At 38.5% G+C, this 24,213-nt stretch overlaps 1 protein-coding gene across 3 annotated transcripts in view; it reads right to left on the bottom strand.

Annotated features, from left to right (window-relative positions):
• Positions 1 to 270: 270 nt before the first annotated feature.
• EFNB2 (ephrin B2) overlaps positions 271 to 24,213 on the bottom strand; it is a 46,093-nt gene continuing 22,150 nt past the window's right edge. Inside the window, exons 2-5 of one of the 3 annotated variants that reach the window (XM_074910571.1) lie at positions 23,526 to 23,809; positions 6,611 to 6,703; positions 5,740 to 5,853; positions 271 to 4,125 (exon numbers count right to left, since the gene is read on the bottom strand). In XM_074910571.1, coding sequence (XP_074766672.1) covers positions 3,743 to 4,125; positions 5,740 to 5,853; positions 6,611 to 6,703; positions 23,526 to 23,809 — 874 coding nt within the window. In that variant the 3' untranslated portion in view covers positions 271 to 3,742. The remainder of the gene's footprint in view (positions 4,126 to 5,739; positions 5,854 to 6,610; positions 6,704 to 23,525; positions 23,810 to 24,213) is intronic. The other 2 variants (XM_074910589.1, XM_074910580.1) reach the window with 2 other exon arrangements.

The raw sequence follows: 24,213 nt of genomic DNA, 5'->3' as shown, positions 1-24,213 counted from the left end.
CAGATCATCCAGGCAACCTGGCTGCTGCACCTGACTGAAGCTCACTGACTTCCAAGGGCATAATACCGCTCACCCCCCCCCCTTTTTTTTTTTTTTTAAATCTGCTAATATATGTAAGAAAAAATCAGTGTATTATAAGCAGTTTGCTTTCTTACAAACCACTAGCAATCAGGGTGGACAATGGAGGGGAGAGAGAGAGAGAGAGAGAGAGAAGGGAAGAAGGGATGGAGGGAAGGGCAGAGGGAAGCAGGCTTGGTGGCTTGATTTTCATCTTTTAAAAAAGAAAAAAATCACAAAAAAAAGAAGAAAATACTTAGAAGCAAGGTTTCCATAGGAAAAAAATATTTTATTTTTTTAAGAACAAATTCAGTTTGAAACAGACGTGGAATGTGATTTTCAGAATTTTCATTTTCTGGGAACTAATTGTAATGTGGAACTAAAGCAGATTTCAAACTTATGACCGGCTAGTTTTAAAACAGAATGAAACAAACAAACAAACAAACCAAAAATGAAAAGAAGAGAAGAAATTATTTATAACTCAAGCATAATACTGTGTTACTTACAAACTGGACAAAGAAATTCTTAAATAAATATTCATGGTACACAATTTTAGCACAAATATGCGGCAATTTGGCAACCTTTTATACGAATTTTGTCCTCAATACAGTGCAAAGGGGAATGACACTGCCTTTAAACAAGCTGTAGCTAAATACATTGCAAAATTCAAATTTTATACAAAACATCTTGCTCGGACTTTATAAAAAACCAACATTGCTCTATATACACAATCTGGTTAAGAAAAGCCATTTTTGTCTTGTTTTCATGTGGGTTTTTTTTATTATTTAAAAAGGTGAATAAGGCTACTGTAACACCCCAAATCCATATACAGTAAATCTGAACCTATTTACAGCATCTTCACTTAGACATGATGGTGCAAATTCCAAGTCGGGTGACTAGGGACGATCATACAAGCAAGGCATTTACAGTAACTTTTCAAAGCTGGACCAACGTCAAATAAAGGAACAGTTGGTAGATTGTCATAATTCTGCACCAGACACAAAACAGACGCACAGTACATTTTTTTTTTCAATTGGTTGCAGGTTGCTCTTGAGCAATTAGTCTGATTTTTTTTCACAGTTTAGTACATAACTAGAATGTAGCCAACTGATGAAGCATAGATTTGATTTAATAAAAAATCAGTATCAGTAAACCCATCTTTTCCCTTCTTCCCCCTCCCCCAAAATAAAATCTTAATGACTTACAAGAGAACCTTGTATGGATGGATTCACAGAAAGGAAGGGTTGTTGAAAAGAATTACATATGTACTGTAGTTAGTCACCATGGTAACCTTCCACAGAACCATGGGTTGGGATTTTTTTTTGTTTTGTTTCTTTCTTTTGGACCAACATCCCAACATCATTTTCAGGTTCAGGAAACAGAAAGAGTGATCATTTTTATGACAGATTTTTTTTTTTTTTTTTTTCCTTGCAGGTGCTCACCAGAGGTCTGAGAACCCCAAAATGCTGTTGCTACATTTTCTTTCCAAATCAGAAAGCAAAGTGTTACCATAGTAACATGACCATGTTAGAAATGTCTATTTGCATAGCACATATAAAAGTAGAGCTTTTTATTTCTTCTCCAGGGTGGGAGCTTTAGGGGAATAGCCATGCTAAAGAGAAAACTTTAACCTGAAACCCCCCTCTACGAACCTCAATGAAATCTACAGAACACATCAGCCTGTAAGGCAAGGGAAAACACAACACAGAAAATAAATGCCGGCACACCTTGTTGTTATGAAATACGTGATGCAGTAACATTAAGTTCCTGATATTTTGGGACTTATATTTCCTAGTTTTCTCTTATGAGATGCTTTGGATTTTTATTTTTTTTTAATATGCTCTCATTGTTATTTTTGGATGGCTGATGTTTTTCCCAGAAGCAGTTTTGTTTTTTTTTTTTAATGTGTATATATATATGCATATATATGCATATATATAATCATATATATGTGTGCATATATATACACACACACATATATATATAAAATGATGACAAGTTAAGACTATTTAATTGCTGCAAATTAATTTCACATCTTCTGGTGTAGATTCTGTGCAATCTCAAAATATATATTAGTAAAAAAAGCAAACCAAAACAAAAAAGTAAGAAAGAACAAATGAAAGAAAAACTCTCAGTTTATATCCCTTGTGTTCTATACACCTATTATAAATAAGACATATCTTCCTTCTCCATCTCAGTGTCATAATTTATTTTATTCTTACAGACTGCAAGAGGTTTGCCATATGTGCTTTAACTTTGCAACAGAGCACCAATGAACAGCTGTGTCAGTCACAGTACCTATACTCACTGTGCAGGGACAGCACTACAATAAACCAAAGTGTCAAAAGGCTCAGTCAGAAAGAAATTCTGCCTTACTTTAGAGATGAGAAAGGGTTTTGGGTTTTTTTTCCACAACTTTACCAGTGATAAAATTACAGCTCATTTGACCCGCTGGCTTATAATCATCTTGGTCAGATTTGGCTCTCTGCTATTTTCTTAGATGCTTTCCCTGTGTTTAGTATAATGTGATAGTATAGCAGCTGAGTCTGCTTAAAAGTCACCCAAAGCAGACTACATTTTCACTACAGCTTCAAAGCTGTATATTTTATTGCCAGTACCACAACAGCCCTGCCCTAATATATCCTCAGCGGCCTGCTACTGCCTTGTCCTCTCCAAGCTTGTCCACTTACTAACAATACCCCTTTGTTCTACCGTATTGAAGGTACTATTTTTTTTCTGCGCACTGGTATTTGATAACCATGAATTCCTTCAAATGCAGCCCTAAGCCACTGCACGTTAGTGTGCCTCCTACTTGCCTCTTAAAACTTAGCATACCAAAGTGCTGTGCTACCTACGTGATTTTTTTTTTCTTTTTTCTTCCCAGCTTCTACTTTTGAGGCAGCAGTATTCAACTGCAACTGCAGTCAGCCCTTCCCTCCACCACCCAGTCCTGTTCTTGACTTTGTTGACAGCCTAACTTTTTGGCTGGAAGGCTCCTTACTATCAAATACAATTTCTATAAATGCATTACCCATTCGAGTGAGGCTGCTGTAGCAGATGGATGGAGCGCGGATCTCCAAACATTAATGTTCCATTAGTGATTCAGGAGGTGGAGTGAAAGGAAATCTTATGTGAAGGATGGCAGAGCCCCGGATAACAGAAACAAATGGAACAGTGACGGACTAAATGCAAGAGAACTTTAACAAGTCTTACTTGGACACTAAGGTCTGTGTGACAAATCCAGTACGCACTGAGAGAGACACACAAAAGTCAGAAGATTGCATTTCAAGCTTGATATATCCTAGAGCACCTTCCCAGGATGCCTAGAGCTATTAACATCCACGGATCACTCCATCTTCCCTTGGCTTTTGTACATGCCTGAACGCCCGCAGCACATGGCTTTGAGGATGATGAATGTAACAAGAGTACAGCAATCAGAATGGGCATCTTCTACATAAAAGTCTTCCAGCTTTTAGTGAATACTTATTCACCAAGATAGGAATTCTACAGACTAGGTAAGCTGTCCAGCTCGCGTTGGCTCCCAGAGAAAGAGCTGTCACCTTCTCCCCCCTGTGCTTGAGTCAATGCTAGCGCACAAGGCATCATCACAAACCCCAACAGAAAGCATTTGACCAGTGAGTTTCCTCTATGACTCAACTGTACCACAGAGTTGGTTGTGTGTTTCTCAGACCTTGTAATAAATGTTTGCTGGACTCTGAGGAGGCATCTCTTGAACTATGTACACTGGATGTCCATAGTCGCCGCTGACCTTTTCATAGTGGGGGCAAAAGACACTGTCTGCAGTCCTTAGAGGAATGATAATGTCACTGGGCTCAGAACCATTGTTGTTGCCACTGCGTTTTGGGGTGGCTAACGTACTAAGTGAGAGAGTTGTCGTGTGTTGTGGGGAATGCTTCCTGTGTCTTCTCCGGTACTTCAACAAAAGAACCACCAAAGTGATGATGATGACGATGAAAATGATGCACCCTGATGCAATCCCTGCAAATAAGGCCACCTCTGAACCCAGTATACTGGAATGCCCAGCCTTACTGCCATCTGTGCTAGATCCTGGAAAGAACGGAAATACAACAGACAAAAGTTATTGCCATCCTGTGACCCGTTTACGCTGCTTAAAAATGTGTAGAGTAAGCAGGACTGCAAGAATTAACTGACAGCTAAACTTTGACAAACCAATTACCCTGTTAGATAGCTAAATGCAAACAGCCGAAGTCAGCAATCAATATTAAACAAGACTTTGTGTCTGTTGGTCTCACTTTTGTGCTGCTCCCAAACCATCCTGTTTCATACATCATCATCCATCAGCGGTGAGGACTGGCACTGACAAGGCAGCCTTTGATGCACACTGCATCTTTTAACAGATGCCGGTCAGCCCCGGGTAGCAGAGAGGGGTGGGATAGGACCGCAAGGGGAAAATAACACTGAGAACTGACAATTCTCGGGACAACTGGTACTGTTCAGAGTCACACCGTTCTTCTGCTCTTTTACCTTTTGCATATTGATCTAAGCTAAACCATCCTTAGGGCCTCTTTACATGGACTCCTCTTGCTTGCACATGAAAAAAGGAGCTCGAGGCAGGGCAGGACACAGACAAAACAGCTATGACATATATCTGTTTGTATTAACTTACATTTACTTAAAAGAAAACACCACCACACATTTGGCAGGCAGGAAAAGCTGACGTGCTGAAAAGCCCGTTGAGTATTTGTTGCCATCACACCGTCATATTATTTGTCACAAAAATTAAATGAATGCTCACTTGACACTTTCTCACTTGAAAATTCGAACCACCTTCCCCTTCTCAATGCTCACTCACAGGTGGAAGAATGCTGCAGATACTACATCCACACAACTGTGAACTTTTCCTACTGGAACCTCTGAAGGAAATGGCTGAAGCATGCCCAGTGACCGTCATATCAGATTCATTAGCCCAGTATTTAATGACAGAGCTAGCAGGGAAAACTTGCAGCCATTTTGGGGAACCCCGGAATCAACGGTCAGCAAGTTCTGCTTTGTAGCATTCCCAAGTTACCGAATTTTCTTCCAGAGACCTTGGGTATTAAGAGTGAGTTATTTCTTCTTCACCTGATGTCTGAAATGCATCCTGAAGATATTTGTTTGGAACCATCTGTTTATCTTGCTAAGATAATTATATATAAAAAAAATAATTCTTCAAATTTAGTTAAAGACTGGCCATTCATGCACAGACTTTATAGGGTCAGTTAAAAGATCAGGACATTAATTATAGATGCCTTGAAATAAACTTTATAAATGGCTGTCGAGAACCACTTGATAATGTATTATACGGGAAGAGAAAGACAGAAAGACTCGTTCATCTGCCAGAGTACTAAATGTAAGGCAGCATTTACCATCGTAAAGCTGCTTAGCGAATGTCCTATCCAAAAACTTTCCTGTAAATGAGTGATATTCTCACAAGATGTAATTAACTTTTCCTGCAGGGTGGAAGAGGGGAGAGAGCAGATGTTGCCAAAACTTGCAGCTCCCAGACCCTATCCACCAGAGCCTCAGAACTGGCTTTTGCTTCATCTCAGTATGAAAACATTTGTTTTTCTGGCACTTTAACAGTAAAATAAAATGCGTTTGGGGACAAAAGAGGAGACTCCACCAGAGCCATGTCCCAAGTGCAAGCTCTGCCACACCTACCTGAGTGGTCCTTCACAAAGGGGCTGGTGGTGGAACTCTTCCCATTGGTGCCAGCTTCCTGCTCAGGGCGCTTGGTGGGATCTGTGTGCCGGGGCAGCCCTGCCGAGTTGGGATCTGGGGGAGAGAAAGACGATTCATGCAGCTTCGTTGCCTGATGGTATGGAGCCTTGTAAACCAGCTCTAGGTACCTTATGAGACATGAATGGTTTCAACAGAAGAATCTTTATGCAAAGGAATGGGAGATATAAGAACATAATTTTCCTTTTAAAGCAGAATTGTTATATTAGTTATTTCAGAGGTTTAAATTGTGAGGCCATCTGCAGAAACTATAGGGACTCCTGTAATTGGCAAGAAAAGCTTTGCAGATGACATTTCAGTTTAACTGAGGAAGTTGATTGACTACTGAACCAACTTCTACTTACAAGAATAATTCTTTCTTCCTGCACAATAGGTTATCTATATGTGAAAAGAGACAATGAACAAAAGCCCCTCTGTAATCAGAATTCATAACAAGCAAACTATAGAAATATTAGCTTCCCTCCTTTCATGTATTTTAAATAATTTTGAGCAGCAGAGTTGTGGCTTTTGTTTTTAAAATAAAAATAAAAATGACTGAAACACACTACTCCCAGGTGACCTTTCCTTCTAGGGATCTCTCCAGTGAAGAGATCTTATTACGCTAACCTTCCTTCTGTAGAAATCTGTCAGTAGCTGAGGAAGAGAAAATAGGTTTTGCTTTCAGACTATAAGGGAGGAATGACCACACTAGACTCGGTTGGCTCTCTGCTCCACACTGCTAAAAGAAGCCTGAAAACTAAAAGGACATTGAGACTTATCAAAGTGATTTCATGAAACAGCAGATGGTCTTTACCTTGTCCAACTTTCATGAGGATCTTCATGGTTTTTGTCTGGCACACCCCTCCCTCCTGGTTATCCAGGCCCTCCAAAGACCCATTTGATGTTGCTGATTAAAAATAAAAGAAAAATAAAAAATAAAAATAAATAAAAATCAGGAAATCAACAGGCAAGGTGATGTGAACATGAGTTTCTGAAAGCAGAAATCTTTCAGTCTACCAGGACCTGTTCTTGTTGCTTGGGCTGACCTATGGAAAGCTGTGAAATGTTGAAAGCCAAAGGAATGAATACACTGGTAAGCAGTACAACATATACAAATGTAAGAATGTGTTATCAAGGTTTCAAATTTACCCAGCAACCTTTTTTTCTGTGCACAGTTGACTAACTCACTTGGATGAAAACACAGCACCTTGCTAAAAGGTGATGGAGTCAGCTGAAAAGGAAGCCCTGGCAGGCTCAGAGGAGCAAAGCACTGAAAATTCACCCCTTTTTCTACCCCCAACAATATCTTTATAATCACAACGTTACACCTGCTTCCTCTATTACAAATCTCCTGCTGGAAGAAGCGAATGCATACAAAAGACCCAGGTGAAAGCTGAGATTCTGCACTGATTGGAAAACCATTTAATATTTTAAAGTACAATCTCACTTTTCTCAGCATTGAGGAGCCTCTGTGGGGGCAGGTGGTGAGGGGTGGGGGGAATACGCTCTATTCTCATGGAAACCTTTTCACTTGTACAAAGAAACGGGTGCTTTCCCCCCGTGTTTATATTGTTCTTGCTTATCTAGGCGCTGGTTGGAACTGCGCAACCCCACCGCAAGCTGACACTGCGCTAAGATTTGAGTGCAAAGCACAACTCCCTTGGAGGATCCAGAACACTGAGTCATGGTCTAGGGGTGTGCCACTAGTGATGCTTGAGACAGCTGTTGGTGACAAAACTCCAACAGCCGCTGGAAAAACATTCTGCAGCTCCTCAGCTGCGAGCATTGCAGCCACTCCATACGGTGCCAGGCACTGGCCGCCGTCAGCATGTGTCCTGGTGCTCTGGCTACAGTGGCAAAGCTGGCATGTCCACCAACAGCGCACTCCAGCTTCACTAGTTAGGGAACATGTCAGGGGTTTTCTTACCCCTGTTGTCCTGGGGGTGAAAATGTCACTGTCATTTCTTGGAGCTGTTTATCCAAGGCCCAAAATGCACTTATGAGCGGGTGCATGCACATGCACCGGCACCAGGCCACCAACTGGAGAAAACAAATAGAAAATGGGATATAACAGAGCTTGCTGCTTGTTGTGGCTGTGGTGCACAACGTAAGCAGCACTTTCCTGCCTCTGCCCCTCTCCTTTCAGCTCAGGATCTAATTCACCCAGGGCTTCACACTGTTTCCATCTTTGTTTTTAATTCTCGCTCCTTCTCTTTTGCCTTCCTTGGGGATTTTCTTTCAAATGCAGCCTATGTATAGTTCCTTTTTCCTTCACAATGTCTCCCTAGCCCCATGGCAGTATTTTTCTTGCTCTAATCTTCTCTCTAGCCGTAAAGATATAAACCCCATACTGCTGAACCCTGCTTCCTAGCCTTTGATCTACTTCTTGTTTTTGTTCCACTTCTGCCTCTTTTGTGACTAACTCGAATTACAGCCACCATACAGACTCCCCAAATCGTGCTTTCTTTTCCTAAAATTCCGTTCTCCTCATACGTGGTCCCTCCCAGTTCCTCCTCTTGTTCCCTCCCCCTGTAAAAACATGACAATGGCCATACGTGCAACTACTTCTTTTTTTTTCCAACTTGCAAAAAAGACTTTTTAAAATATAAAAGAACACAATGAGTAATTTAAGATAAAAGCTGATCTGAAATGTGCCACTGCATTGCCAGGCTCAGAAAATAATGGAGACATATAGTTTTGTTTTCTTTTGTTTTTTTCCAGAGGGAAAAAAAATCAATACTAAGGACCAGTTCTGGACATAAATCAAATGTGTCTTTGCTGAAAGTGGTTTTTATGACCTATTTGCCAATGTACCAGCACAAGGACAAGGGAAAAAAAGCAGTAAATAGAAATACCAAACCTGAGCATCAACTGAAAGTACAACTAATAAATACTTTGTCTTGCATTTTTTGTTCTTCTTCGTTTGCTTTTTAATCAAGGCGATGTGGGCTCACATCTTCTTAAACACCTTTTACTTGATTTTAATTGAATAGAGTGCTGCTTCTTTTGAACATCAATGCCTTTTTATTCTTTAAAGGCCTATCCATTTAACCCACAGAGCAGGAGACCTTAATAAGATGCAGAGGATGCAGTATGACCTCAGTACTGAGCAAGAACGTAAGATGGCAAAAAGAATGCAAAATAACTTCAAATACAGTCTCCAAATGGGAAGGCCCAAAGATGTACAATGAGTCTGGTTGTATGCCTACGCGAGCGCAATCTGCCTCGCTTGCTTGCTAAAAGACTGCTTTCAGAGCTTTGATGTCAGATGAATGAATTTGCAGAAGTATTCACTTTTTCCACAGTTCTTCAAGGGGTTTTCGGAAAGCCTACGTTATAGCTCAAGAGTAGAGACTGCTCCGTCCCGAGAACTGGGGAGATTTCAAAGAGGAACATTTCAGTGACAGAGCAGTTTCCATCTCAGCTTCTCCCTGTAATTAAACCAACGATTACCCAAGGCCACTGGAGGAAATTATTTTCAAAATTCATTAAGACTATCGGAATATAACCTCACATATCCCTAGTGTACCAGGCAGAAAGTGGGTAGTTTTAAACACGTCGTTTCAAGCTTTGAAAAGCTGTACAGAGAAAAAGTAGTAATCTGGGACATCAGAGAAAACACAGTTTCATACTGCTAACGCCCCTTGACAGTTCTGTGTGCACAAGACAAACAGGGAGTGAGTACAAAATCTTCCTCAAACACTTGCTGCTGCCTTTCTATATTGATCTCCAAATGAAAATTATACTATCATGTAGGTTCCTCCACTGCACTCACAGTACTTCAGGAAAGTGACCCTGTACCTGGAGCTCTGTTTACACTGAAATATTTCCCCCCCAAAAAAGTCCCTGTGATAGTTTTGGGTATAAACACAGAATCATAACACAAGTTTCTTGTGTCTAAAATGGAAATGCCACTCTGAAATTTTAAACCTTCCATCCAGTTTATTTTTATTTACATATATATAAAAAAAGGAACAGATTCAGAGTTTTTTATATTTTGATCTAAATATGGATATATTTTACACACATGTCCTACTACACATGACCCTGTGCTAAGAAGACTACTTAAATATTAACATTAGTAAGTGTAATTAATGATTAATATGAAGTTTCTTATGAGTATTAAATATTCTCCGGATCCCACACTTCACTTCTTATTAATACAGCAACACATAGGAAACTAAAAGTAAATACAATGTTGCTAAACAGGTAGCAAAATATTTTTAAACCTTTTGATGGATAGGTACACCTCTGATTTTCTGAGAACTGTCCTGTTCCACTGGTGTCATTTGCAAAACTAGTCATTACAGTCAAAAGCGCACTAAATTATTCAGTCAACAGTTTATCCATACTTACAAATAAATACACATATAATTGCCCTAAAATCTCTACTAATTCTAAGACTTTCTGACAAGATCAAAATGATTTATAAGCAATGTTTACAGTAGTCAGTCAAAAATTACGTTGGAACTCCATATACACAGACACTGTGTGTCTGCATTCCTTGAATACAACAGCAGCTGCCATTTTATAAGGAATATAAGTTCAGGTTTTCAACTTTAAGAAAAAAATGACCTGTTATGAAATTACGGTTAAGAGTCTGCTGATACCTACCTACTTTGGAGAAACTAGTATACATTTTCAGTTTTGTAAAACACTGCCTTAACATATCCTCTCCTTTACACAAGAGGAAATGAAATTATTCAGACCAAAGAATTTCATTCCAGCTCTGCCTTCCCTTCTTCAAAATATAAAAATTAAAAAAAAAAAACACCCAAAAACACAACAGAAAAACAAACCAAACAAAAAAAACCCTGGGAACTCATGTAAATCAATGTATGATATTTTACATTTATTTGCTTTTAAAACTTCACAAGTGTTTATTGTACAAATTGCATTAGTCATAAATGCAGAGGCAGGGAATCAGTGAGAGAAACAGAGTCAGCTGACAAGAACAGTTCCTGGCTATGGTTCTTATACAGTCCCCATGGAGAGGAAGTAATATTACATTTTAATATGTCTTCATTTGATTGTTATTACTCTGCCTCCCAGGAGGCTAAGCCACTGCATGGATCTTGGCTGTTTTCAACCTATCAGGTTGGTAACATTGCTCTAATCAGATGGAGAATTAAGCTGCTGGATTTGTGCCTGTATATAGCTTTTCATTCACAAAGAGATTAGAAATGAAGGCACAGTCACAAAAATTCAACTTCCTTCACTCCTAAAAACACAAACTACAAAATAATGCCATCACAATTACTTAAAAGGAAACACTAGCAGACAAAAATCTCAGCCTCTTAATTCTGCCACAATTATTACTCACGCTTTTTACGATTATGAAAAACATTACGTACTTGCAAATTAAATGTCATATCCTTTGAGCCAACACACCTTTGTAACACATTTATTTCTAGAGCTTGAATATGAAATGGACTACATAGCTGAAGAGAGAAATTATGATCACTGTACTTAATTTTCCTGTGAAAACTAAATGGACCTTAAACCACAGACTATAGGGACAAATGAGTGATGTCAATTGATGGGCAAGGGCAAAATTGGTTTTGTCCACCCTCAGTGTGCTGGGCAATACAAGCCATTTGGCAATGTATTAAAGACATATCACTGATGAAGTCATGAAGAATTAATTGCTGTTGTGTGGATCTGTTAATAGAAAAATAAGAATAACAGGTTTCTTTGGGGTAGATCAGTACTGTTCAATACTAGTGATTTTCACCATTTTTTTTTCTTAAATACTGCTTCAATTCAGCATCAGAAAATAGGTTTCTCAAATTCAGAGTTTAATAAAATCAAGTACCTCTACCCATCTCCACTTTTCCCCAGCTGTGCTTAGAAATGGAATGGAAAAACCCAAACAGCAGCAAAAATCCACAAAAGCTTTAGATCCAACAGTAGTAAGAAGTTATTCTTAAAGCAAAGCTGCACTTGATCTCATATGCACTCATAGGATTACTAAGCACATGTAAAGCTTTTGAGGGTTTTTTATTTTATTAAGCAATAGAACACTACTTTGGCCAGGCATCGTGTGTTTGTGTTCTCACTGCTTTCATCTGCTTTTGGCCCTTTTAATGACTCTCTTAGTAAAGTACCAAATAAATAATTCTTCTTTCCCATAAATTATCTAAATTTATGAGACAGGTTTAAGAACACCAGAAATCACACACTGCGAAACCACAAATCACAGATCACAACACAGAGATTGTTTCTAGACCAGCCAGGGATGAAGAACAAGGCAGCTGAAGTCATAGAAAGAGTGTTTTAATTAAATGAATTTTTTTTTTTCTTCCCACTTTGTAGCAATGCCAGATCTGCATGGAGATCTGAAACAACCAAAAAAAAACTGTTCAGGCCACTCACCAAAGAGCAGGTAGCTTGGCAAACACTATGCTGAGTGAACTGCTGAAAGTTTAGAGAGAAGATAAATATACTAATTTCAACTACTAGCAACTAACAGTTTACCCAAAATTGAGACTGACACTGAATCCTTCACTTTTAAAAAAATTTAAACTCTCTTCCAAAATTTAGCTATCAGCAGTCCCAAACCTGGACTGCAAGTGCTTAAATGCATTATGAATAGATATACAGAGTACTGTCAATGTGTTGTCTGTGTTTCTATCTACAGACAATAAAATCACATTCTAACTCTTCAACTGATTTTTCAGAGACAAAGAAAGTATCTTTAATAAAAAAGATAAAAACCTTCTGAATTTGCTCAATTAATGCAATTTAGGACACAGAGACGGTAATAGCTTACCAATAATTTTGTGTTTTTCTAACATGTCTGTCTTTTTATTTGTCCTACTTGCAAAATCAAGGTGACAGCAGAATTTTAAGGAGTTTCTCAACCTAAAGGCCACTCAGAAACTGTCATTCTCTCAATTTTATTACACACATCTCTTCAAATTAAGGTAGATTTTTTTCCTAAACTAAAGCCTATGGAGTGTTTATAAATACTCTTGAAGCCAACCTTTTATCTGTCTATCTGCACATGAAGCAAAACTTTTATATGAAGGACAAGAATTCTTCTTTTCCATTTCTCATCCTTGTTTTTTAAATTAAGTCCTATATTGTATGTCTCGGGATTTATATCTAAACAGGATCTAAAAATTACATTATGCACAGCAAGTAAGCAGCAATGCCCTCCCCAATCAAACTAAAACCATAACAAAATGAAGTAAAATAAAAACCAGGCCTCTTCTTGCCTGGAAGAAGCCAAAGGCTCTGCAGTGAAACTTTCTGATTCATTTTTCTGACCAATGCTCTAAAATGTGTCTCGTCCAAATGCAAATGGCATGACTTGTGGTACTTAGATGGGACTCATGACATAAAGGGTCTTTATATAATTCTCCATAAAAGTGTCTACTAGTATTCACATGTTAAGCGAGGAACAGATTTTATTACTGTTTCAATTCTTTTTTTGGGGGTGGTGGGGTGGTACAATGTGGAGGACACACACAAGATAGAGCCAATCAGTTCTGTATTGTAATGTACCTTGCTATATACCAACTGTTTCATTTCAGGCACACCTCTAGAAATCTGTAGACTCTCCTTCCTGAATCACATATCATCTGACTGAAAAGGACCGCCCAAGTATTAAGCATAAAATAGGAAGAGAGTTCTTGTAAGGTTTTCTATATTCAGAATGATTCTAGTAATTCCAGGGAGATATGGCATCATACAACAATACAGGTGGTAAAAAAAAAAAAAGCCCTTCATGTCAACAAAGTCTTTCCATAAAGGGAAAAAGCGAGCAAGACAGAGTTGGAAAATATCAAAAAAGCTGTGTGCTTTGACTGGTTTCTGCTATCATTTTAAAAACAGCACCACTTTATCTCTGGATTAAGGAATACAGCTGAAGTGTACTAAACAGTAAACTATTTGTGAATTATTATCCATTACAAGAAGGTCACAGCATCCACCCATCCACAACAAAATCCTACTTGCTTCACTGCTGTCAAGTGTCTCTTTTCAAAATTCTCTTGGAATGATTTAGATTATAAAAAAAATTAAAAAATAAAAGCATCTCAATACTGTATCACTATGAATGACAATTTAAGTCTTTCATTACTGTTAAGCTTTTCTAAAAGTATTTCAGTTCTACATTTCACAAACTCTGAGAAATGTTGTCAGATAATGATCTACTGCACACATGGCTGCTTCTAGTTTACATAAACAAATTATATATTTGTGAGCGCTGAAGTAACTGCGGCAGATGTAAGCCCACTAATTATGATGTATTCAGCATATATCAGAAAGTATGCATCTAAAACATATTACTGGCTAGTTAACTTCACCAACCACAAACAGGTATTTTACATAAGTTTATCCTTTCTGCCGGCACACTACTGGCAAAAGCCTCTCATGGACGGGGAGAAAAATCTCTCCACTACCACAGCAAACTTTGCTTAACAGTTTAGTTGAACAGAACTAATAGAATTAGTTAGCATTCAAGTTACACTGATTGGTGCTAATGACAAGAGAACTTGCTGGAAACAAAAGCAGAAGCTTTCACGTTAAATGAGGACCTGTTTTCTGTATCATACAAACTCAACACCACTCTTCAAGAATGCTCATCTGCCTTGAAAATCTTTCTGGTTTCTGTCTGTAGCACTTGGATAAGAAAGGGTTATAGTGGAAGTTCATATTAAATAAATAACAAACCTCTTGCTCATTCTACTGGCACTAATTGCATGCAATGATATTAATGACCCAGTAATTGCTATACGAGTAGCAGTGAAGTGGAAAACATCATTTTGAGGCAGAGTTCATCTCTAGGTGGTAGGACTTCATCAGTGACTGAGTTAATGCCTAGTGACAGTTTAGAATATAACACTATAGATGAGAAAATGTGCCAGTCTCATGGTTATAACAGTTTAGATGGACATGATTTTATTTGCTTTGACCACACAGAGTCCAGAAGTAACCCCAATAAAGTGCCACAGTCAGAGTTTGCCCTATAGATGAACCTCATTCTTTCAGGGGAGATGCTCTACACTGTAACAATCTAGAGCAATTTTCCACATGTTTGCTTCAATAAAAGAATACCTTCATCTCCTGCTTTTACATCAAGCACAACAAAAGTGTGCTTTATTGCAAAACACAAAAAGCTATTTACATCATCTAACTATCCTTCAGCAACACAGAGTTTGGCACCTTACTACCAAGATCAATTATGATACTATTGGATGACTGTGCAATTGGCAAAGATGATCAGAAGTTAAGCACTGTTTTGATTGCAGTATGCTTATGTTTGTGTTTAGAACTTCGAAATAACCATGGAGTAAAACTTAATGAGGAAAAATTGCTGAAATAAAGCAATCTGAATTTCCAAGGTACTGCAGGACCACTAGTTCAAATACTTGCTATAAGAAATTCAGGAGTCTAGCTTTAGAAATTATCACAAAGCACATCTCAAGTTCAATTTAAGAAACTCCAGTGGGATGGGTATGTTAATCCTTCAGTGTTTAGAATTTTGAAAAGCTGTAACCAGACTGAAAGAACAAATACATTTAATAATTATGTTCATACAGTTTTTAATATTTCACTAGTGTTTTAATAGTGTAACATTATTAAGGTGTTTTGGTTTTTTTTCTTTTGAAACATGAATTATTTAATTAATGTCTTGATTCTACATCTGCTGTGGCAGCCTCTGGACAGGAGATGGAATAGAGATTCAGCACAGGCTGAGGCTAAACACCTGGAAAGCATCTTTGCATAAAAGGCACTTGTGGACACCAAGCTGACTATAAGGCAGCAACATGCCCTCGCAGCAAAGGCGGCCAACAGCCTCCTGGACTGCATCTGGCAGAGCGTTGCCAGGAGGCAGCAGGAGGTGATCCTTCCCCTCCACTCAGCACTGGTGAGGCCACAGCTGGAGTGCTGGGTCCAGGTACATACTCCCCAGTACAAGACAGATAGGGGCTTACAGGAGCAAGTGCAATAAGCAAATGCTCATGGGGATGATGAAGGAACTGAAGCATCTATAGGAGCAGAGGCTGAGGCATTGGGACTGTTCAGTTGAGAAAAGAAGGCTCAGGGGGATCTTATCTATGTGTATAAATACCTGGTTGGGGGAGTAAAGAAGAGCCAGTAAAGAGAGACACTCTTCTCAGTGGAGCCCAGTGACAGGACAAGAAGCAATGGGCACAAACTGAAATACAGGGAATGCTGTTTAAACCTGAGAAACCCTTTTTAAATGTGACGGTGACAAAGCACTGGACCAAGTTGTCCAGGCAGGCTGTAGAGTCTTTGTATTTGGAGATACTCAAAACTCAGCTGGGCAACTGGCTGCAGCTGAGCCTGCTTGAGCAAGGGCTTAAGCAGGGGACTAGATGTTCTCCAGAGGCGGCGTCCAAACTCAACCACTGTGATTCTATGATCAACCGCACTGTTGTGGTCTGTTGGTTAGCATTTATGTGCTAACGTGAAATACTTGAAAAACAAATCCCTCTAGGTTTCCCTGGCAGGATTTGGATTCAGACTTCTGTTTCTCTCACAGCAGCTCAATGAGCACACAAGGACTAGTCTGCTGCTGTGGTTTACTTATTTTTGCTGTCTTCATCTACTGAACAGAAAACAGATAAATCATGCTAACAAAGATCTGAACATGCTTTTTAAAACCAGCCTTATCAGCTTAATACGGACTCTTCTCCAAGAACTGCTAAAACTACTTTACTCATAGAAATATTTGCATGATTTCATTGGGACTGAAAAAAAGCAATTGGAAGACTGCCCATTAGGGCTTAGTTTTATAGTCTGATTTACCAGAAATAAATCTTGAAATATTCTTCCTCTAAAGTTTCCAGGACTGACTAAGTCAGAGAAGAAAGTCCAAACTGACATTTAACCCTGTTTTTCAACCGTTTCAACCCTGTTTTAGTTAATGCAGTTCTCAGACAAAAGTACATTTTCCTCCAGTCCAGCTGTGTTAAGACTTTAAGGAGGCAATCTCAAGTATTTAAAATCAATTTCATTAAAGCCTTTATAAAAGCTTATGCAGTTCCTGGTCTTTTATTTTAGGACTCAAAATACTATAATATGTAACAGATGTAATACAAGCAAACAGATGTAATACAAACAATTGTATACAATAAAGACTGATCATCCCACTTGATGAGATAAATGCTTGTCACCAAACCTAGGTACAAAATGAAAGTTAAACGTGTTCCAGTATGCTAGTTTCAGTTCACTTTCCTCATGGCATGGCATGTCTCCCCACTACACACCCCGCTGATGTGAACAGTTACTCATACCCTGCATTTAAAGCATAAAATACACACTCAACACAACCTTCTTCTGCCTGTAGTCCTATTAAGGATGTATATGTAAATCTAAAACCATGTACAACTTGTAGAAGATCAGGGTTTGAGCTGGTTTTTGAAAAGCAGTTCAAGTGTCCCTTATTGTTATGCGTATTATAAAGACTTCTAAGTGAGAATATTGGATCTTACTTTGTGAATGTACTGTATTTCCAGCATTTATAAATTGCTTATGAGGAACTAAAAAAATGAGAAAAATAAATAACAACTAAAAATACTAAACAGCTTCCTATGAAATTTTAAAACCTATTTAAATCCTGAGTATTTCCTGAATAATTCTTTCTTCCATTCTGAATAATTATTCTTCATTTTCATCTGATTTCATATCTATCTGGAATACTTGGGGGGTGTGGGGGAGGATAAATGTATTTTTTCACAAGATGCCATCAATTAACAAACTGAGCATTCCTATCTTTCATTTCCTTCCCTTAGGAATAGAGAAATAACAACAGATTTCCTGCTGAACTATCTCTGTCTACTTTAAAGGAGATAAACGGTCAGTATTGCCTAGGTAATGGCACCGAGTATGAACAAAGTCCATCAATCTAAAATTGCCTCATTCTCTTACAAGACCTGTGTGGTCTGGGACAAAACCCCAAAGGACTGTGACTCCATTAATCCTGTAGGTCTTAGACTCTCTTAGAAATCTGAAGCTGCACGGACAGTGATTTTTTTTTTCTCCAATAATATTATTCGTTTGAGCTGTATTTATATTTAATTCAACAAGAGCTAAGTGGTATTGCTGATATATCCCATAAAAGACTCTCAGCAAAGTCAAAGACTGACCTCTGGATATCATTTGACACTAACAAGAAATCATTTATCTAATTTCCTGAGGAAGGAGGAGGAGAAAGGAAAAAAGAAGTGATCTTTGTACAACTGGAATCAGGGTGGCTATTATCACATAGGCTTTCATTAACACCATCACCACCAAAAAATAAGGAATAATAGATTTCTGAACCACACAGTCTTCAACAAAAAGCACAAAAAATGTCTTTGTTGAAAAAAGAAATAGAATTGAAATTCTGATATAGTTTTTGTCCCCGTTTTGGCTAGTTCGGAATTAACCTTCAAACAAAGGAAAACCTACTGTTTCATTTCAGGTAGCTCTTGCTAGGTGTTTGGGAGGTTGCAGGAGGCTGCTGACTGAAACCTGTCTCAGCGAGGTATCAGAATACCCAGCCAGCCAGATTAGCCAATGCTTAAACTGTTTGGTCAGAATACTAAAATAACAGTTTAATGTAAATCTATTTGGCCTCGCAAAGAGATTTATTCTTCCCAGCTGGGCTGTATTTCAGGGCACAATCTATATTGTCCTTTAATGTGTTCTTCCTTCAGACAGTTATTGCCCTTTAATTGTAACAGAATGACAAAGTGAAAACATAAAAAGCCTTGTGATTTTTTTCAAACCCAGCTAATGCTAAAGTTTCAGAATGACTGTTTCGATTTTAAAAGCCACAGTACTATTAAAGCAGTTATCCAAAATGTAGTGCTACTAGACAGCATAAACCTTTAAATCAGTCAGGGATCAAATACATATATATATTTATTTATGTTTTTTATTTAAGCCAGAGGCCAACTATGTAAGTGGGTCACTTGAAAAAGGTTGGCAAAAAAACATTTAAGGAAAGCTGCATATACCATTTTGCCAATGTCAAACTCAGTGAGCATCATTAGCTTGACGAGCTTGGCTAATGAGGTCGCAGGGAGAGCAAGCATTTTAGAGGAACCTTTTCTAGGACCATTCTGTAGCACCTCCACCAGTCTCAAGCCATTCTTTTACAAATTCTGAACAGTGAAGACCTCATTGCAGGTGACTTATTTTTCAATGCTGATGATGCCAGACCATAATCTTCAGTTTACTTATGCAAAAGAAGAGATGAAGTGAGCAGAGTATGTGCTTGCTTGGCCAAACTATCTCTGGAGCATGATGGTGGCTCAAAGGCAAGTGGCACTGCTCCCTTCCCTCTGGCATAGCTTCCTACAGGCTTCCCCAGGGGGTTCCCTCAGTCCAAACCTAGGGTACCTAAGTGTTTTCCATGCCCTCTGACTAAAGGTCAAGTTTGTTGGGAAGGGTTCAGGACAACACCTGTTCACCAAAAAACACCTTTGGCATATTACATATGTTGTACTATGCTAACATGTCTCCCTCCCATACAAGAAATGCTGCAATGGAGAGAGGTACTGAAGCAGTTACACCGTGACCCAAGTACTTGCAGATTGATCCTCTAGTATCGAGAAGATACTCATCGCTCATTCTGAGCAACCCACAACAGCAGAAAATTATACTTCATTCCCTAACCACGCAAAAACATAAAAAGACTTTTTAATACAGACAGCAGTGTTACAAATCTGCACACCTTTCTTCAAAAGTAACTTTGCTCTTTGCATAGATATTTATGTTGTTGGGCATAATGTATCTTCCTTCATGCATCTGATTCAGGATTTCCTCAGAGACTTATGATATGTTAGCTAAATGGTCGCATATTTTAGGATAATCTAACATTAATACTTTGAAATCTCAAGTACATTTGACCTTCTCCAGTTCTGAAAAGAAATCAGGTAATTGTAGGAAAATGAATCTATTAATTTCCCTGGAACCAAAAATTGATGATAGCAAAGAAGAGAAAAGCAAGGACACTCTGTTACATAATTTATTCACATTCACAATACCATTCACTATCATCTTTCCAAGTATTACTGTGCACAGATTTAACTCATTGGATCCTGATACTCATACTGAGTATCTTGCCAAGAAATGGATTAATTATTTTTGGATTAAAGCACCATTAAATGTGAAAACAGGTATCAGAAATTCATCTACATTTTTACTTTTTTAAAAAAATTGTGAACTGTGGAGTAAGAAAAGTTGCATCTTTTATGTGCTTAGATCTAGGGAATAATTGCATAGAAAGATCTCCTTCTGCTATACCTATCATGAATACATCTGGATGATATAAAAATTATAGCTTGAAGAATTCCTGTACAATCACATTTCCCTAAAGGGTATACACTGTTGAGGAAGCTGCTTCATCCTGTGTTGTAACTCCTCATCCCAAAATGACTAACCCCCTAATCTGAATAGAGATTTTACTGTTTAATACAGCTCCACAAACCACATGCTATTATCTTAGAAAAACAAACCGTGTTTTCAAGTAAAGGCAAGATGATAAAGGTATGTGATGATGCACAAAACATTTAAAGGGCTGACAACAGCCTGCCAGCATAAACAGCGTGAGATTAGGCTGTAGATGCAGCCATAGCAAGCACTGCAAAGATGCTGGGCTCAGTAAACTCTTGTGTCACATTTCTTTGATGCCACTTAGTCAAGGGAATACAAGATCCTGAAGTACTTCAAAGTCAAAAGCTGGCACATAAAATGCATTGTTGCCTTCATAGCACTCCCAACCTCTCAAACTCCAACAAATCAAGATAAAAGTCAAAATTCCCAAACAAATAGGTAAGAGAAAGGAAGGGAGGAAGGGAAACGAGAGAAGGAGGGAAGGGGAAGGAAGGGAAAGGAAAGGAGGGAGGGAAAGGAAGGGAGGAAGGAGAGAAAGAGAGAAGGTCTGAAAGGGAAGGAAATAGAGAAAGGATGAAAGGAAAGAAAAGAAAGGAAGGAAGGAAAGAAGGAAAGGAAGGAAGGAAGCAAGCAGTATCAAGAGTCAGTGGGAGACGCAGGGCATTCCCCTTTTGGGCCCAAGCACACCTGTTAAATTACAGGTGCATGCAAATGATTTATGGCCTGATTTTCATACATGGTTAAGATGTATTTTATACACTTTACATTTTATAAGTATATTTATATACTTATAAAAACGACAATAAACGCCCTGACTACAAGAACCTGTATCTGACAAGGCTATGTCAAGTCATGAGCTTTTTAAGACAAACTGTTAAAATCCTATCTAGCTCCAATTTATCTGTAAAATGGGTATCCTAGCTGAGCCCTGGCCTAGTTTTCCACTCCTCTTTATGTTTCTGAGACCGACATCACTGAGTTCATTGCTTTCTCCCTGAATGATAGAAAAGCAAGAATTTTAGCTTCAGGGTGGTTGGGGTTTTGGGGTTGGGTTGGGGTTTTTTTTGTCCAATCTATTAAAATATACAGGTAATACTGCTTCAGCTCGGTTAGTATGCTAGCGATATAGTGATAAACCAGCCATTTGTTTATGCCAGAATGAGCAGGGAAAGTAATACCCTAAGGCACTCCAGTATTACTGCAAGGCCAGTGTGATTTTTGAGGCATTAGGCTGAAGGCTGAGCAAGATCTTTCAACCAGACTATACTGTCCTATGGCTATAATGAAATAATTAAACAAAACTAATGAAAATGAAATGTATTTAATAATTCTTTGGGTAAATCCATGGCACAGATATGACAAAACTGACAGGGCATCAGAAAGCTCCATTTGTGCCCATAATTTCCAGGTAGTAATTTTAACAGTGCCATTTGTTCCACTACAGCTGGTCTGCTGTGGATGTTTTTAAAAGCAGCACTAAATACTGAACATATTTCATCATTAAAGCCAACTATTTGAGCATGGTCATTTTTATACTACACATTTTCACTGGAGTTACAGACAACTATCTCTCAACATCTAATCTTGCAGCTTTTACCCTGGTAAATCTCACTGGATTTCAGTTCGAAGTTTGTCAAAGTTAAATGCTGTGTAAGTGGGATCAGGTTTTTATACACCCTCTGACTAAAGAGAGCAAGCGCCTATATTAAGTGAGCTTTCTGTCAAACCTTAAAAACAAAAAAATGGTGGTTTATATCTCCCACAACTGTTATTTAGTAATTTCTACATTTAATATTTAATAGAGTGAATTCTTACTTAGTTTCTGTGATATACAACCTGTTTTATATACAGTGTGTACCATTATGGATATAACTGGGAAATGAGCATTAATTTATATTAAATGCATTTACATTTCCATTTTAAAGGTACTTGCTCAGAGCACTTGTAAAACTACCAATATTTTTAACTAAGAAATGAATAAATATTTAGAGTGCCGTTATTACATGATATAGTTATCAGCCCTCCCATTTTCAAGAAGGTGGCAGATATGTGTTTGGGGATGAACTTTTTAGCAGGGCCTGTTGCAAGAGGGTAAGGGCTAATGTTTTAAATTAAAAGAGGGTACACTTAGACTAGATACAAGGAAGAAGTTTTTCGCAATGAGGGTGGTGAAACACTGGAACAAGTTGTCCAGAGAGGTGGTAGATGATCCATCCCCGGAAACATTCACGGCCAAGGTTGGACGGGGCTCTGAGCAACCTAATTAGTTGAAGATGTCCCTACTCACTGCAGGAGGTTAGACTAGATGACTTTTCAACGTCCCTTCCAACCCAAACTATTCTATGACTCTATGAAATAAAACACATCAGGATCTTAACTTCCCTGTAACTGCAGAAAAGCAAATGCACAGAATTTGTCCATCTCCTACTAACTGGAGAACCCTGCTCAAGACATCAAAAGTCCCATGATGATAAATGAGATCTGCAGGTCACAGTAGTACAACAACAAAACCTAAACTAATGTAAATTGTTGTTGTACTGCTGAGGTCTCAGCTTATGCTAACTCCCGATTCACATCATTAACTTTACACATCATAAGTAATTTGAATCACTAAACACAGCGGTTACCTCCAGAATTGCTTTCAGCCATAAATACCTGATCAGACTAAAACTCACACAAAGTTTATATGGCTGGACACAGGACTGTATCACACACATTCTTTTTACAAGTCCAGGACCATGACAAAGGAGGAAACTCAAGATCATGCTTGTCTAGGTTTTGCCCAAGAACCTTCCTAGATACTGTATGAGCACAGCAGGCATTTATTGCAGTTAAGCATGCTCAACTAGAGCCCACCAGTAGAATCATGTGGTGAAATTACGCTGTCAAAGTTGGCATCAAAGTGACCAAAAGGTGCTTCCTGCAAGAATCGCTGGCTCACATGAGGCAATGGCCAGCCATCTTATGTAGGCTGCCTCATCTCAGAATGGCCAGGCCACCCTACTCCTACTCCTGGCATAAGAGCACCCAAGGACAAGGCCAGCACCACAGCATATCACCAGAGCTGTGAGCAAGAAACACATCAAGGTTTAGCTGCATACAACCTTCAATGTGAATACAGGACACAAAAGGAGAAGCCCTTTACAGGCACATAAGTACTATCTAATTTGGTTTACACAAACCAAAGAAAAAAGAGACAGAGATCCCATAGAAGTCAGGAATAATGTCGAAAATATGCTGGCAAAAAAATATTTTCAGAGAAAAAAATACAAACCCGTTCACATTCTTCTTAGCTTGCTTAAAATGTACAAGACAACGTACAAAAGAACAATTATATTTAAAAGAATGAGCAACTGAAATATTTAACTTACATATGACGTAATAATCTTTGTTCTTCTGAAATTCCAGGCCCCAGAGATTAGGACTGAATTCTTGAAACTTGATGGTAAACTTAACATCTTGATCTGGCTTGGCGCAGTTGAGTAGAGGTGTATTGTCCTTTTTAATAGCACAGCTATCTGCTTGGTCTTTATCAACCATGTAGACCTTATAATATTCATACTGGCCAACAGTTTTAGAGTCCACCTTTGGACATATAATATCCAGTTTGTCTCCTATCTGTGGATATAGTACCAATCCTTGTCCAGGAAGGAATCTAAAACAGAAAAAAAGAAGGGAGGAGAGAGAGAGAGAGAGAGAGAAAGTAAGGGAACATGTGAGACACTTGATAAAATCTCATCCAGAAAAGTAGCAATTGCAGTGGACAGAAAGGAACAAACACAGTTTCCAAAACCAAAATGACAGACTGAGCAAACCAGATCTTAATAGTTTGGGCCTGACTCAATTTAATATCAACAGGATGTTTACTTCGATCTTGGAAATTACAAATGGATTGGTCTTGTAGTGCTTATCCCAGTTTTGGGAACTGTAGTAGACTTTACATCTCTGGCAGGCGCTGCTGTTTCTTCCACATTTGGCCATTTACAGCAGCCAGTACAATTTCTGGTGGGCTATAATCCTGTTTTTCTGCTTTGGTAACATTTTTACTATTCTTGCACA

The sequence above is a fragment of the Athene noctua genome, chromosome 1 (assembly GCF_965140245.1).
Source record: "Athene noctua chromosome 1, bAthNoc1.hap1.1, whole genome shotgun sequence".
Taxonomy (NCBI): Eukaryota; Metazoa; Chordata; class Aves; order Strigiformes; family Strigidae; genus Athene; species Athene noctua.
This window is presented reverse-complemented; position numbering and strand designations above follow the sequence as displayed.